This window comes from Rhinolophus hipposideros (genome assembly GCF_964194185.1).
Source record: "Rhinolophus hipposideros genome assembly, chromosome: 17".
In the NCBI taxonomy this organism is placed as follows: domain Eukaryota; kingdom Metazoa; phylum Chordata; class Mammalia; order Chiroptera; family Rhinolophidae; genus Rhinolophus; species Rhinolophus hipposideros.
This window is the reverse complement of record NC_138063.1, coordinates 34175015-34192667: the sequence shown is the minus strand read 5'-3', so window position 1 is coordinate 34192667 and position 17653 is coordinate 34175015. Positions and strand designations below refer to the sequence as shown.

Sequence of the window (17653 nt, the reverse complement as noted above, 5' to 3'; positions counted from 1 at the left end):
ATAGTGGACGTGTGTGTGTGTTGTCAGTATATGTAATTTTGCTTTTACAATGTTGGCAGTAAGAAGAAGCCTACTAATTTTATTCAGCATGATGATAGGCTCTAGCATTTTAATTATTTTTCATGTTGTGAGTAATTTATTATTCATTGGGTATCTCCCCTATAAATCTTGTCTTCACTCTGTAAGATTTTTCTTTGGTGTCCAACAAAGGGTTTCATTGCAATAAGAATCAAGGTGTGTCTATGTTCTTAACCAGAGCCCAAACAATACCAGCCTTCCAGACCAGCCCAGGAGTTTGGGGGTGGGGAAACAGAGTCATTACAGAACATCTTCATTCCTCTGCCCAGAGAGCACCAGACTTATCAGCCATGCCGTCCTAAAAGGGCATCTCAACACACATCTTGCTGCAGAGCTGAATTCAGGACCCAGAGGACTAGGACTAAAATCAAATCTCATTGGGGTTTGTGTCTAAGAGAAATCGAAAGAAATGAATTGGCTTCTTCTCAGGAACATTTGCCTTTTGATCATTTTAATGGTAAGTAGAATTTAAAGTCCTGGGAAGGGAATGCACCCTTGTAGCCTTGTCTCCTCTGTCAGTTGTTGGACTTTCTACACGGGATTTAATCCATTTTAAGCCTTTTCTGCAACGACAGTTCTCTGAGTTCAGCCTCTGGTGATTTCAAAGGACTCTCCATTCTTGAGAACTAAATGCTATACAGAAGCAGGGTGAGAATCTGGCTTAATTAGATATAAATAGTATCAGACACATAACGTAATTCAGATTAAATGTCAGAACAATTCTAAAATTTATAACCAGAAATGAAATTGTTTTTCTATTTTCTTATGCTTAAATCAGACAGATTGCTGTCAAAATGCCCAGTGCAAATTGGTTCTAAATTTGTAGGGAAGTAAACTTCATCAAGCCAATTTCCTTTAAATAGCTATTTCCCTGTGAATTTGTTTCATGGTGGAGGAATGTTAGCTATGTTAAAATTACATTGCAACTAATTATGAAATATTTAAGTCATATGAAACTTTTTTCCGGTCAGAATGACAAAAGAAAAATGAAGAAAACCAAGCCATCAAGACAAACCCCTTCTGAAATTACTAAAGCATTCCTACAGTAAAGGAAGGAAACATTTAGATAATCTATTTCTTTAAAGTAAACACAACATTTTGTATATTATATTACTTTCCTCAAACCTCTGGGTGCCCGAGGCATGAAGTGCTTTCTAGTTAGACATCATGCATAGTGGATGTCCTACCTTGAAAGAGGTAAAGCAGCTCCTCATGCCAGATCCTTAGAGGAAGAAAAAGCAGGTTGGTCAATTTGCCAAACTATTGCCAATTCAATTATAAAAAGTCTACTTAAAGGATTGATTAAACTAGGTTAGATTAGGTTAGACTTAAGTCTATTAATGGTCAAATTACCAAACAATTCAGTCAAAACAGTTAAGAAAAAATAAGTTGAAAGATAAGAGGAGTGGATTATTAGGAAATTGTACATTTTTTTTTCCAAAGCAAATAACCTATAGTTGGCTGCACCTCAGTCACCCAGGAATGTCCGCAGTAGTGCTATTACATAAGCTTGGAAAGTGATTTCTGCCCTATTATAAGGTTAGCATTAGACAAGACACATCTGAGCATCAGTTCTAGAAGGCAGAGGGCAGTTGAAGCTGGGGAGATAGGGAAACACACCGTATCCAGTTGGTCCAGCAGGTGCCATTCTTCTGGAGCTCACATCTTTGAACTTCAAAAGTAATGCAGGAGCCTAACAAGGCCAAAGGGCAAACAGTGATAGAACGTTCCATTCTCTGAGCTTGGGAGACAGATTAGTAAACAAGACCATTATTGAGAAATATGTGCAATATCTTGTTATAATGATCATCATTTATTTACATTACTAAGGGGAGGATTTGACTCAATCTTTAGTAGAAATTAAGAATTATCAGTATAGAGTTCTTGTTACACTTCTGTGAGGTATCTCTATATTTCGACTCAGATAACCTTTTGATTTCTGCAAGGAAAACTGATTGTATGCATCAAGATTTTTGAAGCAACTTCTGGGCATGAAGTTGCCTATTCCTCTCTGTGGAGGCACATTTCATGACAATATTATTTAACAATATTATTATTTGAAGAGTGAATTTGTATTCTCTTGATCTTGGAAGAGTGTTATATTTCACATTTTCAGTATCTCTTTTTGGTAATATTGATTTATTATCCTTCATAATTTTAGTGTAATGACACTTAATTTCTCCCCAGTGATACTAAAGTATTTGTGTTTTTACATCTCATGGTAATTGTGATAGACTTAAGTTCTTTCTGTATTTCTAATAGATCTCTTAAGATATCAATAATTTTTGTAGTTGGGAAGTAGAGACTTCTAGCATGTGTCAAGATTGGGACAAATGCAGTAAATATTTAAGGGGGATCATATACTATTATGGATGTTATGGGGAATGGGTATACCTTCTTGTTTTTCATTTCCTGAATTTGAGCTCTGCCCCTTTTTCATTAACCAAATCAAAGGCACTCTGAAGCATCATTGCAGCTTACACTAATGAGGGTGTGGCAGCCTCTCAGAGACTTACGGGTACTTTGTGTCATCTATATCTCAACCACAAAGAGTACTTTAACAAGGTTTTGACTGACTTAACCTATAAAAGCTACCCAAATGCTAAGCTACAACAGGCATTTCATTTTACCATGTGTCCTTCAGGATGTTCTTCAAGTTCCTCTGCCATAAAACACATTGGGGTGATGAGGGTCAACACTAATCTGAGACTTCAAAGACCCGGGTTCAAGTCACAGTTCCCTGTCATAGGTCTGTGTAACTTTGACCAACACATCCAACCCCTTGGGGCCTCATTGTACCCCATGGGAGAATGCGTGGTCAGATATGACGTCACTAAGTTTTTTCCCATGCAGAAACTCTGAGATCCTATGATGGTCTCTACTGAATAGTTCTGTAATAGACGTTCATGTTTGGCTCCCAAATACTATTGTCATAACTTGGGTTGGAGAACCTAAAGATTTAAGTAAGATCATGGAGTGTATAAGTTTTATTAGGAAGGAATCACTTAAGGCGGAACAGTTGTTAGCTGTGAAAGGCCTATATTTTATTGAGTTGATAAGACCATAAAAAACAGCCATGTAGCTTTTATCAGATAAGATGTTTCGTGTACATATGGTGATCATTCGTGCCACATAGGAGATATAAACATTTCAATTAAACATTCTGATTTTTGGAAAGTAAAGAAGGTGGTGGCTAAGCATGTAGACATTGTCTCCTTGAAATTTGAAAACAGGTATCCAAATTTAAACACCTATTTAGAACCAACCCAGGCACTTGTCAGTTTCATTCCCATACAAAACAATGTGATTCTGACATGTGAAACAAAAATTTATATTTATTTATTTTATTGTCAGGCAAATTTCTAGAAGTATAGACTGATGAAATCAGTACAACTCTTATTATTTGTAATAAACAGAATACCCTAGATAGCATTAAATGATTGGTTTCAGTATTGCTTGTTACAGAAATGACTGATGTCCTCATCGCACCAAAGTTTACATGGAAGCAAATCTCACCTCTGTTATTTCTTTTGTTTGTATAAGTGGCTAAGGAATTACAAAATACATTTTAAACCAATTGGACCAATTTATAGTGTTGCCTTCAAATTCATGCAGAGTCCATGGTGGACTCAAAATAAGTTTTATATCCCAAGAAATAGCGAGTATTATTATCATAGCAGGGCCTATAATTATAATACAGTCTTAATAATATCTGCCTCTAGAATTGTAGGATAAAAATTCTGCTCTAAAACTATTTCATGGCTCTTGAGACTCTAGATGCTTTTTTTTAATTTCTTTTTATTAGAGAACTTCTTGATCCTTAGTAGATAGTCCTATGACTCCTTTTTAGTCCTTAAATATCCAGGGAGGAGATCCTTATAAAGCAATCAATCTGCTGTTTGAGTTGCAGTGATGTTTCCTCCCCTTTCCCAAGGGGATCACAGTCGGAATTCCTCACTCAGGAAAGTAGCTCTGATGACAGGGTGTGTGAAAGGAATGACTGGTGAAACTTTCAGATATTACCTGCGTGAGAAATGTTTGCCCTTCCTTTCTACACAGAAAATTACACGGCTTAAAAACTAAAACGCCACTACTTGATATACCTTCAATTATAAACAAAAGTGGTATAATTAGGCTTAAACTTGGCACCTCTACTATAGCCCTACGAGAATGGCAATTGCTTTACTCAATTATTTTTATAAGTATTATCCAGGAGAGAGCTGCTTATTAATAAGGTACTAGGTGTGCAAATGACTGCAAAAACTGGCTTCAAAAAGGTAAGTCTTAGAGATGAAAAATAGCCTTATTCAGTAGCTACTACTTTAAATATACTAGGTCTACAAGAGAATAATATGTATTCTAATATTGCAATAAGCACATGCAATGACTTAGATTCCACATATCTCATATAAAATCATCGTATTCTCTGTGGGAGAAAGTATTGAAAAAGAAAACTAGGCCCTGTAAAACTTCAACAATTTGCCAAAAATTGGATAGCTATAGAATATTGGATATGTTATTATTCTCCCTAGAATCTATGCATTATGACAGGTTGCACTGAAGGAAAGTCACTGTCACATAATATTTTATCCATAAAATTTTTTAAATGAATGAATGGATTTAGTTTCAAATTTATCTTTCTTACCAAGTCACTTTACCATATTTCCCACCTATATGCTAACAGGCAACTTTAATGTGGTCAGTAAAACTCAAAGTGAGCTTGAGGGTTTAAAATTGAGACAGCGAAGGAGTGGGTTCTCCTTCTTCCTGGCATGATGTAGGAATATCTCTGGGATTTAGTCTCTCATTGCATTCCCATTCTCACATCACACTAGGAAAACATTTTGTAGTTAACAAAGTTATTTGTTAAACTCCTGAAAGGCAAATGGAAATATCCCCATTTTACAAATAAAAGAACTTTCAAGGCCTCAAGATTCAGACAGCCCATATGTGGTACAGTCAGAACGTGAATCCAATTCTACATGTTCAAAAGTATCTACTATTCCAAAATTGACTCCTTTTCCATTTGGGTCAGTGCTGCATCCCGGGAATACACCTTTTACAATGTCTATAAAATCCCAGTGCCTTTTTTCTCTTTTATCTGCTTTCACCCCTCTTTTAACCTGGGATCCCTTTCTGGGCAGGGACTCCATTATTCATCATCATGTTCTCGGAGATTAGCACAGACGCATACCTTTTATCTTCTCAGACACTTTTATGGTGCCAGAAAAAGTCTTTTTCAGGTGACTTTAATTAATGTAATTTACAGTAAGGATGTCCAAAGAAAAAAGGAAGACAGAAAACTCTCTCATCAACTAGGCCACGGAAACGGTAACACACTCAGGATACCAAACATGTCTCTGGGTTGTTTTCGCTCCCTCAACTGCAGGTGACTCTAATTCTCTCTTCTAGTACTCTACCATTATGGTAAATGGTTCAGCCGCCTCCATTCCATATGCTATCTTTCAATCAGGTTCTAGGGCCAAAGCCCATCCTAGGATGATACATGATCTGCATAGGCTCTAAAAGGTGACTTTTATAGGTAAAGGATTTCTGCAATTATCCAGGAACCCATAAGTAGTCTTCACAGTTTAATTGAGGTTCAGGTAGTTCTGCGGTGTGCAATTTAGGAAGACGATATCATTTCAAATTTCTTCCAAAACACCCATTCACAGGTATTTCCTGGAAAGTGAGGAAGCCTCCTGACAAGGCTCATGACTCCATAGGGCCTGAGAATAAAATCTGCCATGTTCCTTCAGTGAGACCTGCACAGAAAGAGGAGATTTGAAGGGCGTGGCTCCTGCCACCCTCATCAGTAGAGCCAGCTAAACAGAATACAGAAATACTAGAAGTGTACCACACAGGCTCCATCAGGCACAATATCAGTTCTACTAGAGAAGAACCCTGAGATCTATCATTGCAAATGTCTCAGTCTAAAAAAAAAAAAAAAAAAAGTCAGGGATAGCAAAAGGATGAAAAAAAGAGCTTATACTCAAGGATTCTCAGGGTTATCTGGGATTGCTGCTATTTTCCAGTTGATTTGGGTGCTGTAAAGAGGACAAGAGTAAGGTAAAATGAACTCAAAACACTTCCTTTAGCCTTTTATGGCTACATGTAGGCTTTTATGGCTGATGTGGTTAATTTCTTTTTTTATTTTCTCCCTCTTCCAGGTGGAAATATTTATTTCTTCTTATTTTTTAGTTAAGTATAGTTGGGATACAATATTATATTAGTGCCAGGTATATAAAATAATTCAACATTTATACCGGGAGTGCTAAAAAAATGTATACATATGACTTGTATTCATCTTTTGTTATCGATATAGATTGAATATTACCATTTTAATACAGTTTTTTCCTTTCTTAAAATGTATATACATTTTTTGGCACCCTCCGTATATTTTAACAATGTGCACGCCACATTAAGTTTAGCAACCATCTGTCACCTTGCAAAGTTATCACACTATTATTGACTATATTCCCCTTCACTTTTTTTTGCCCACCCTTCTGGCAGTGACGCGGCTAATTTCAAGTCTTTCAAACTGATTAACTAGTACTTTTGCATATTAAGAAGTGCTGTGAGCACACCCCCTGAAGCACAGAAGAAAACTCTTTATTCACTGTTCCTTCCTCTTTGTAAATGTACCGAGCCTATCACTTTTATATTTTTACTCCATTTAGATCAGAACCTGAATCAGAGGTAGGGCAGGGGATTTATCCAAGGTCACACAGCTGGTGAATAGAGTCAAGACTCATAATTCTTCTACCTCCAAGTCTAAAGGATTTGTGTCTACACCACATTGCTTATTATGAAGCAAACCATAATTTAGGGCTATATATCCATTTAAGATATAAATTATTTGACTTAGAAATATATACCGATTTAAGAAACTTGATGCCATCTTAATCACTACTATAAAAACAGTCTTCAAATTGGAGTACAGATATCCCTGAGATACATAAGCACTTTAAAGGGTACAAATGCAGATAGTTTTAAAGGAATCATTTACTAGATCCTCAGGTTCCATATGTATACTCTTTCCTTAAGTCATTCTGCTGAACATGCACCTGAACCCGAGGTATCAAGCTGGTTCTTCTACTCCCAAATCCCCCTTTTAAAAAAAGTCACACCTCTCACCCATTGCAAACATTACTATGTTGCACTTCAATGAATTGTAAAAGTATCTTGGGCACTAAACTAAGGAATAATTCAAAACATCAGTGTCAGTACTAAGAAAAAGAATTGACTTTAAAGCTCATAATGAATCTTTTTGCATGTCATGTGGTTTTTCAATTATGTATTTTCAACAAAATTCAGAAGAGAACCTAATTGAATTGTCAGCTAATAAGTTATTTAAAAATCATTTTTAATGATAGATTGCTCTGTAGATTTAAGTGATAAATTCAAAATGGTTTGAAAGAATTAATGATTCTGCTAGTAAACAAAAAATCCCCAATATCATCTACCTATTTATGTTAACAAGTTTTCCTAGTACTTATAACTGAAAAACAAAACCAAACAAAATAAAATTCATGCTAAAATTTGTTTAATTTTAGCAGTAAGTAGTAGTTTTTCATGAACTATATTTTTAAAAGTTTTATCCATTTCTTTGCAATGAAATTCTGATAAAATTTTACTTTCTATATTTAATGATATTGTATCAAAATTTCCATATTTGCACATTGTTTAATCAGTCATGCTGTTAATAATTGCAAAGCTAATTCAGTCTAGAAGAAATTGATTTTTAACACTTAGAGTATTACAGAAATGACCATAAAACATAATTATATTCATACACATATTTTTGCTACAAAGTATAATAGATATCTATATTTAAATTATATTTAAAGCTTAAGAATATATTCCAGTAGGATGAATCTATAAAGGATATGGTTCACTAATAGAAATAGAACATAGGACTTCAAGGAAAAATAGAAATAAAATAAACTTTGCAATTATTAAAAAAATTCATCTATTTTTCAAAGAGTGGAACAGGGCATCAAATGACTACAACATTTAGATTCTGTTGAATACATGTAAAAAGCAATGTAACACAGTTTTATTTTAAAATATCATTTACAATATTCTTAAATTCCATCTTCTGCAGCTATTTAAACTTATTATGAAAATTTTTAGAGGTCATTATAGAAAATTTTGAAGACTTACATCATTTTTCAAAAAAAATTTAAGACTACATAAGCAAAATCTTTTGAAGACCTTTGCAAGACAATATTAGTAGTAGTAACACAAACATCAATGTTTTTCTCTGAGCCAGGGGCCACAATTATATGATAGCAGAGTTTCAGCGAAACCAAAGCAATTTTGTAAAGTAATATCAGGTGATTCAAAAGAATCTTTAGGTGTTGAATAAATTCATTGTTAAAAGATAAACTGAGCCATAAAATTTAAAGAATTTAGGTGAGCAAAAATCATTTAGAATCAGGCATCACCAAGCCAGAAGTGGTTAGAAACGCTCCACCAGTAGAAGCTGGGGGAGTTCTTTCATATACAAAAGGCAAGAGCAAAGTGAGAACATCATTGATAGGTGATAGTCTAAAGCCTAGTTGGCCATTCCTGATTGTCTGTCCTTAGGTTTCAATTTCATAACCTTAAGGTGCTTACAGGCTTAGATTTTGGTTTGCTTGCCTGGGCACCACGGCGTCAGAGTTTAATTAATTTAATGACAAAATAATAAATCAATAGCAGGGTGATTTGGGTCCATTTTCGAGCTGATGATTTAATTCTGCATAGATACAATATTAACCTTGCCAGCTTGTTGTAAGCTGATGGAAACTACAATGAAAATTACCTGCCACACCTCTAATTGCATTATGAGCAGAACCCCAACTAGGACTCACTCTCACTACTTCCTGTTAGAGTTGGGTTATGGGTTGATTATGCGTAGCTCTGAGGGTAAGCAGCATAATGAGGCTACTGTGATTCTCTGTCAGGCCTAACATATGGTCAGGAAAGGCCAAAGGAACACATGGAAGAGACTATCAAAGAGGAGAAAAGAGAAAAGAAGAAGTGGGAGAAAACAGATACAAGTGGAAAGCTGAAGACAAGGAGAGACAGCTCCTTATTAACTGTGGGCTCACCTGCCTGCCGAGCTCACCAACCTTCTGGCATCCACCAAGGCAGTGCTTCCAGTTAACATCCCACTGGAGAACAGTGCCTGAAAATCATATGTCAGAGTTTAGTCTGCTCTAAACTGTAGAATCTATTGGTTCGCTGTTATCTTCGTGTCCCAATCTCCCAAACATAAGTGATACATTAAGGCAACCATCAAAATGTATGATGTCTGCATGTATTCATTGATATGAAACTTTACTATGATAATCACTAAGTAAAAACAAAAAAAACTAAATGGTGAGTATAATACAATTTATTTGTGGTTTTAAAAAAATTACAATTTTTTATGTGTTTTTGAAAAAAAAAGTCTGAAAGAATTTCTCCAAATATTAACAATGGTGATCTCCAAGTCAGAGTCTGTGTGATTATAACGCAGGGACTCTGGTCCCGCTCCCCTCATAAGAACGCAGGATACGGTGAGGCCAAAAGGAACAACAATGGAGCCATAGATAGGGGAGTCATACCACTATATTCTCAATGGCGGCTAGTGAAGACACAAAAGCAAACATCCACTAGTACCCCAACAGGGGGTCTTCCTGCATCCCACTCTCTCTGGCAGCCCAGCCAGACACAGGAAGTAGGATCCACACAATCCGCAATCCGCCATCCACACTTGCTAACCCCACTTGCTAGCTGCAATCCACCGTCTGCTTCTCTGCCAACCAACCAGCCAACCAACCAACATGGCAGTTATATCAGTGGCTAATGGCTCACTGGTTACAGCTGACGGCCAACTAGTCACAGCTGATGGCCATCTACTACCTGAGCCAGCATCTTTCCACGTGAGGCCGAGAGCCTGGAAACTGCTCTCTGGAACTCTGTCCCCACAGTGATTTTCACTTTTTCTTAAAACTTCCAGAATCGTCTACTTTTCTAACAGGAAGAATATCTAACCACTAAAGACAATATTTATTATGAAATAAAACGTCCTATGCAACCAAATAAAACCATCTTTTATTAAATAATTAACTTCTTTTCCAGGCCTAGATATTTTACTAATGTCTAAGAAAATTACACATGAGGGAGAAAGTGAGTTAAAAGGAAACACTATGGCCCACTGCCACATTTCTCACCTCTATATTTCCCCCTTCTGGACTCAGCTGTCATTCCAAATTCCCACCCACACGATTCACTCCCTCCTACATGCCCTCACACCTGCAAAATCTGTTTTGCACCCACGCCACCTGGTCCCGTCTCTCTCTAGTCTCAGTTCATTGGAACTCTCTGGTTTTCCTCTGCTCCCTGACTCGCTGGAGTTTACAGTAGTATCTTATCACCTCCCTGAGTCTCCACTCCATCTTGATAACAATCCCCAACTTTGGAACAGCCCTCACATTCCTTCTCCTCAAACTGCGAGGTGGCCAAGTTCTACTAGAGAAGGCATAACACAGACGGGCTGTACAACATAGACTTTCTTCCTAATATCCACTGGTCCTCAAACTCTTCATCAACAATGGATAATAGGGTTTTTTTTTCTTGATTTCTACCTTTCTGTACTCAAATGTTCCCTAACTCAAGAATGCCAAGTGACGCTACTGTTTTTCCCTGATTCATGGCATTTTGGTGGTTTCCTATCACCTTCCGTCTTGAAGAGGGAGGGGCTAGAAGAGCCCCTCCCCATTCCTGCTCACCCCAACTCCACAAAGCTATGGAATAGGCGTGTGCAAAATTCTCCTCCTAGTACACCTCAGAAAGATTTTTCTCTCTGCATCGTATTCTTCTGGCCTTCTGTTTCAGAGGAAGAAATGTTTTTCCTCATTTTCAGGTCTCTTTTCCCTGTATTTTTGATTCCGTCATTACTATTCTTTCTTAATCGCAATTTTAACTACTCCTTGATTTCTTCCTCCTGTCGCCCTCCCTTTCTCCCTTCTTCTCTTTCTATCACTCTTTCTCCACAACTCCCTTTTCCTCTCCCTGTAGACTGTATATTTGGTCATGGTTTTTCAACCTAAAACAGATGTCTTGATCTAATTAACTCCTTGAATTGCATCATACCTCTAACATGACTTTTATCTCCTAATTTGAAAATGCAATCTGTGATTGCTATTTCCATTTCCTCAATAATTCATTCCTTGACTCCTGCAATTTGACTTATGCCACTCACAAAAGTTCGCAATGCCTGCCTGCTTAAGATCTCAAGACTGTCCCAGTTCCCAATCTCCTTGAACTTGCTATGAGGCATAAACCATTATATCGTCTCTCTTTGTCTAACTTTTTTTCACTGCACTCCTCTCATTCAGACTCCTCTCTGGCTACTTCTCCATCACCTCCTTAACCAATCTCTTCTTTCTGAACTCAGCTTCCTTACTAACCCTCCACCACAAACACCACCACTTCTTACCATTTGCGTGCTGACAGAATCTGCTCTGCACCCGCAAACCTGGTCCCCCGATCTCCCTATTCCTTTAATCTCTCAGAGCCCTCTGCTTTTAGACTGCTTCCTTCTGTCTCCTGCACAAATATGAGCATTTCCTATATGATTCTGTCCTTTTCCTACTTCATTTATCTTCATTAAACTGTTTCCTGGAACACCCTCATTTCCTGAAATTTTACATAGCACTCCTGTTTAGATAAATTCCATTTCTTCAGCTTTTATCTCTATCTCAATTTTAGAAGCACATTGAAAATAAATGACACAAACTTCAGTCGTCATCTCCCTGCAGTGATATTCTCTTGTTGGATTTTCTCTTCCTATTCAAAGTACCTTCAGTGTCCCAGAAAGCCAAGCTTCAATCATCCCAAACATATGATACTTCTTCCCCTTGCACCCACAGTCTGTGAACCCTATAAGTTCTTCAGAGATTTCTCCAATCTCATTTCCAGTGCCACTTCAGCATCCATGCTCATGTTCTAACTATGCCTTACCTAAGCAATTGCTAACTCATACGTGTCTTGACTTCAAGTACTTTTCCCTTGTAATCTTCCCTTCATATCAATGACATGTTTTAAAGACAATGTTTCTGTCAATCCCAATCCCTTATCCAATAAAGCCCAAACTCCATTAGTTTGGTACATAAAGCGCTTCATGATCTGCCTCCAAACTGACATTCCAAGCCTTGTCTCCCATGTCTCCTCACTATTGCCTCTACCTTCCAGCTAATAATATCATTTACCATTCCTGGAACATCCTCTGAAACAGTGCCTTTACATCTGTGTTCATGATTTATTGGCTGAAACTTTTTCCCTCATCAATTCCTCTTATCAAAGTAGCTTCATCGAGCAGAGCCCTTTGAAATCCTTACTCTCCTCTGGGATCTTCCCAAAATTCACCTGATAACTTTAGTTGTCTGCTTTTCCCTTCCACCCAGCCCATGAGTGCCTCTGTTAAAGTACATATCCTAACCTGTCTTGTTATAGTTAGTTATCTCTTTGTCTTCCTTAAAAGTTTAAAAGCTCTTGGAGGGCAAAAAGCCTGTATTATCAATCTTGTATTACCCATGTTTATTCCATATTATTAGCAAAATGTATATTTAAGAAATGAATTAATCAGAAAACATTGTCAATAGTTTCAGGACACTGCTTCCTTTAAATTATGCAAATGTATGCTAATGTTGTGCTTTCTATCACAGGTGGTGCTGGAAGTAAACAGTGAATTTATTGTTGAGGTAATGTATAATTATTAAAACTAGTTCCTCAATTTAAAATTGAAAGAAAAACTGCATTTTGTAATGCATCATATATCATAAACCGGAATATTTGAAACCATAATTGTACAGCTAAAAGGAGAAAGAACCTCTGCCAAAATGAAATAGCAATAGTAAAACCCGTAATGCTAAATTTTGATGCTTTGGGGCATGGTTTGTAATAGTTCAGTGTCATAGTAACTCTTACTTATCAAACTATACTAGTAGCTCATTTATACGTTTCTCAATTTAAAGAAAAGTAAAAGCAGCAAAGTAATACATTAGAAGGGAAAGAAGATTTTTAGACAGTTACATCAGCAAGAAAGAAAATTGGACAGTCAATCAATGAGGGAAAAATACAAAAAACAAAAAGAATGTAATCACACTTAGGACTCAGGCAATAAAGCTACTGTCTTCTCTGGCAGGACTTTATTTTATTATATTAGTTAAATTTTCATGATTGATGATATCAAATAATTGAAGAAAATATAATTACTTTTCTAATCTGTTGACAAAACAGGGAATAAGTGGTACATTTCAGGAAGTTGTATCAAAATGGGGAAAAATGTAAATGCTTTGGTTCTTGAAAGGATAAACTCCATTCACATGGAACATCCCCTTCCCTCAAAGTGGTAATTAAATCAAGCCTTAGCCTAAACAAACATACAATTATCTATATCTCAACAAATACATCAGGAGTTATAAATATATATGCATATGTTTTTGCATGTATACAAATATGTTTATGCATGTAGTAACATTCTAAAGTCTTTAATAGTTTAAAATTGTTAAACATCCCCCAACAATAGCAAAAAAGACTAAAGAGAAAAACATACAGCAAGCAGAGATACAAAAGGACAGCACTGAAAATCCATATAGATGTCCATGGGATTATTGCAGGTACCATCATTTCAGTTATATATTCTTCTAATCCTGAAGTAATATATTTGGATGCATAGCCAGAGTGGAATTCTAATCAACAGAAAAGAAAAATCCCTCCCCTCTTTTAGGACAACACACTCATCAGCACAACCTTTCTTTTGTATGGGGTTCACTCACATGAGACACCAGTAATCTTTTAAACTCTGGAGACAAGAAAGCCTGTCAGAGCTTAATAAAGGGTGAGGTGGGCAAGGTCTCTACAAGGTGAGGATCCTTACAAGACATTTAGTCCTGTCCAAAATGTCCACAGAGACATTCAGTCAATGGCAACATGTCCTTGATATTTGATTCTATCCAAAACATCAGTAAGCATATATAGTGCATGCCAAATTGTCCTTGATATTTCATCCGTCCAAAACATCCATGCTTAGAAAATGTCCCTGGGTTCAAATAGCCCATAACGTTACATATACTTTTGATTTATAGAATTAATACATAAAAAATACTATCATATTTTATTGGTCCAATAACTATTTTGTGTCTGTATTGCCAATAATATCTTGCCTTGGGAGCCTAGCTGGTAATGTCACATGGAGTTGGGTAGATGGGTTGGCTTAGATATCTCCATGGACATTTTGGACAGTACCCAATATCAAGGACCATTTGGCATGAACCAAATGTTTCTGTGGACATTTTGGACAGAACAAAATGTGTGCTAACTGGTGAGGATAGATTGAAAGAAGAAAAATTACATACACCATATTATCCAATATAACACAGTATGAGCTCCACGCATAATGAAATTTGCTTCACTAAAAGCATACAATTAGAAATGAGATGATTCCAAAAGAAGTAGCCAGTAAAGGTGACCAAACTATATCTATCTGGAGTTGTAAATTAGTAAAAACATTTTTTTTGTCCCTCTAATTCAGTATCATTGCTTCTGGGTACACCTTACGGTGTTGAATAAATGTCCTTACTAAATAAAACTGTTCTAGCACTATACAAAATGTGAACTATTTTTGCTTAAGGTGAAGGAATTAGACATTGAAAATGGCACTACAAAATGGCAAACTGTCAGAAGACAGAAGCGGGAGTGGATCAAGTTTGCTGCGGCCTGTCGAGAAGGAGAGGACAACTCCAAAAGGAATCCAATTGCCAGAGTAAGTGATGAAATAACAGGAGTATCCTATGCTGATAACAAATGCTTTTACAGGGCAGGAGAGCCCTCAAACAATCTGAGGACTTGAAGCCTTCACTACTCCATAGTGATTTAGGAAGATGGATTATGTGTAGTCATTTGTTCATGTTGCTGAGAAGCCATTTTGACTATCACATTCTGGGAGCTGATGCAGAGCAGAGGGTCCTTGAGTGATCCTAGAAGAGAAACTTGGGTCTCCAGCATTACTGGGTTTTGTCCATTTATCTTCTGCTTATCATCACCTACATGTTATAGGAAATTTAGATGCGTATTACTATTCTTCTGACCAGCTCTCCCCAAAATCAAAAGTTGAAAGAATCCATTAATTCTCTCCAAGAAAGTAAGGACAGTATCCAAAGTTGTTACTAGATTCTTACATCCAAAAATTAGTAGAACCTTAAAAGGTATTTGAAATAATGGCAATCAATAAGGAAGAAAAGTTAGGGGAAGAATGTCATAAATTGGCCCATGAAGGATAGGGTCCACATGAACAGCTTCATTCACTCTTTCTAAGCATCTTGGCCTTGGGTCACTATTGAAGTCAAGAGTAGTGATCTACTAGAAGTCCTCCCTTAAAGCTTTACATTAAAAATATAGTAAGCACCAGCAATGATGTTATAGATATAATCTTAGCTTGAGTAAAGAGATTTATTCTCTCTCAGAAGTTTTCAAATTTTTGAAACACTTTTAAATTGTTTCCATTCAACTCATGATTATAGCTTTATGTTACCCCACTTGTAGTGCATATTCTTTTCTTTTTATTTGCATTGGGGATTTTTTGGATTTTCATCTGTATAAACAAGAATTAGAGTGGAGCTCATCCAAGTTGTATTTCTAGCTGCTTTTATTTAATTGTGGATATTCGGGTAACAAATCTTAGTATTTTACTGAGTGTTCTCATCTTTAGTATATAGGTTAGATTTCAAAATTTAAACCACCTTTGTTTAAATTTATGAGCCATAGATATAAAATTATTAAAACAAAATCTATACAGCAGAATATTTACCATAAAAATTTATTTGGCAGATGAATGATATGGTAGGTTTTGATTTATAAAATTATTGCCAATCTCTCTAAACACTGTATTTACTTTTCTGATTTTCTTAATTTATCTGCCATTTTGATTAAATCTCAACTCAAGACTAGGCAGGGTACATATTAATATAACATAATGTTTTTGAAAAAAATAATAAAGAATGTGATGTCATCTGTCAAACTCTTTCTATGCAAAGAAAATCAGAGAAGTGAACAACGTAGTGTTAATAACAAATCTAGCATCACATGTATGTGCCACATGTCAGGCATTGGGGTGGGGCGTATATATGTTAGCTCATATAATCCCCACAACAAACCTAGGTTATAAGTGGTATTATCCTATTATAAGACGGTGCTTGGCAAAGTTAAATGAAATTTCCAAGGCACAGGCTTATGTCACAGTGCCAAGTTTTAACACAAAACCCATCTGGCTACAAAGCCATTTCTTTCTCACTCCACTATACTGTGAAGTTCATAATCTGCTCTAAATCCTGGCCTTTTTCTTCATAGATTCGATCAGACTGTGAGGTGAAACAGAAGATTACATACCGCATCTCTGGGGTAGGAATTGATCGACCACCTTATGGAGTGTTCACCATTAATCCTCAGACTGGGGAAATTAACATTACCTCAGTCGTGGACAGAGAGATAACTCCACTTTTCTTGGTAAGTCACGGCATATTTTGATTTACGCATATTACCTTTTTTCTCATTTAAAAAATATCATCTCAGGATTCATGCTTACTTCTCATCAAACACAGTAGACTGATAAAACATAGTAGACTGAAACCAAATAAAGGGCTTGTAGAGATGGAAAGAGTATGAAATAAAAGCTTATAGTTCAGGATACTCTGATGTGTTACATATAGTTCAGGATTCTCTAATGTATTGATAGTATTTAAATTACCAGACTGTAAAGTAGTCAGAATTTACTGAGAAAATTGTTTCTTTGCACATCTCCTTATATGTTTTCAATCATGTTACTTAATTTGCTTTGGTGGAGAAAGACAATTTTTTTCCCAACTTTGCACAGATCTATTGTCGGGCTCTGAATTCACGGGGTGAAGATTTAGAAAGGCCTCTTGAGCTTCGAGTCAAAGTTATGGACATAAATGATAACCCTCCAGTCTTTACACAAAATGTGTACACAGCCAGCATTGAAGAAAACAGCGATGCAAGTAAGTAGAATGATACCTCTTCTCTGCATTATACCATATCTCTTTCTCTAGGTCGAAAGCTTCAGGAGACCCAAGTAATTTAAACATCATAAAATGTCAAACTTTAAAAAAAAAAATCCCACAAATTCTAACTTAAAACTGAGCTAGAAAAAAATATAATGTCTAAAATGCTAAATACCTTCTTATCTGGGGAGGATTCTTATACATGTGATTTAGCAGGGGCTTAGCTCCTTCCTCAGAGATTGTTCCTGGGCTCATGATTAACTTCATTCAAATGAGTAAACTCCGGTGAAACAATGAATGTGAAAAAGGGCCCTGTTTGCTCCACTCCTCAAATTCTGAGCTGACCCACACCAAATAGAAAGTGATAAAGGACACAACTGCAATTGTACTGTCAGATCTCAGAGTAGGATGACCTAAAATATCCCATAATATCATAGTGATTATGTTACTTAAAAAGATACCAATGCAAGAACATGCTGATCTCTCTCTCTCGCTCTCTGAGTGTGTGTTTGTCCTCTTGA

General features: G+C 36.4%; 1 protein-coding gene across 1 annotated transcript in view; it reads left to right on the top strand.

Moving 5' to 3' along the window:
• Positions 1 to 487: 487 nt before the first annotated feature.
• The window catches only part of DSG4 (desmoglein 4), a gene marked incomplete at both ends in the record, with an annotated part of 40797 nt that continues 23631 nt past the window's right edge, over positions 488 to 17653 (top strand). The window contains 5 exons of the mRNA XM_081078388.1: positions 488 to 535; positions 12780 to 12815; positions 14747 to 14878; positions 16462 to 16617; positions 16985 to 17129. Of these exons, the coding sequence (XP_080934514.1) occupies positions 488 to 535; positions 12780 to 12815; positions 14747 to 14878; positions 16462 to 16617; positions 16985 to 17129 (517 nt within the window). The remainder of the gene's footprint in view (positions 536 to 12779; positions 12816 to 14746; positions 14879 to 16461; positions 16618 to 16984; positions 17130 to 17653) is intronic.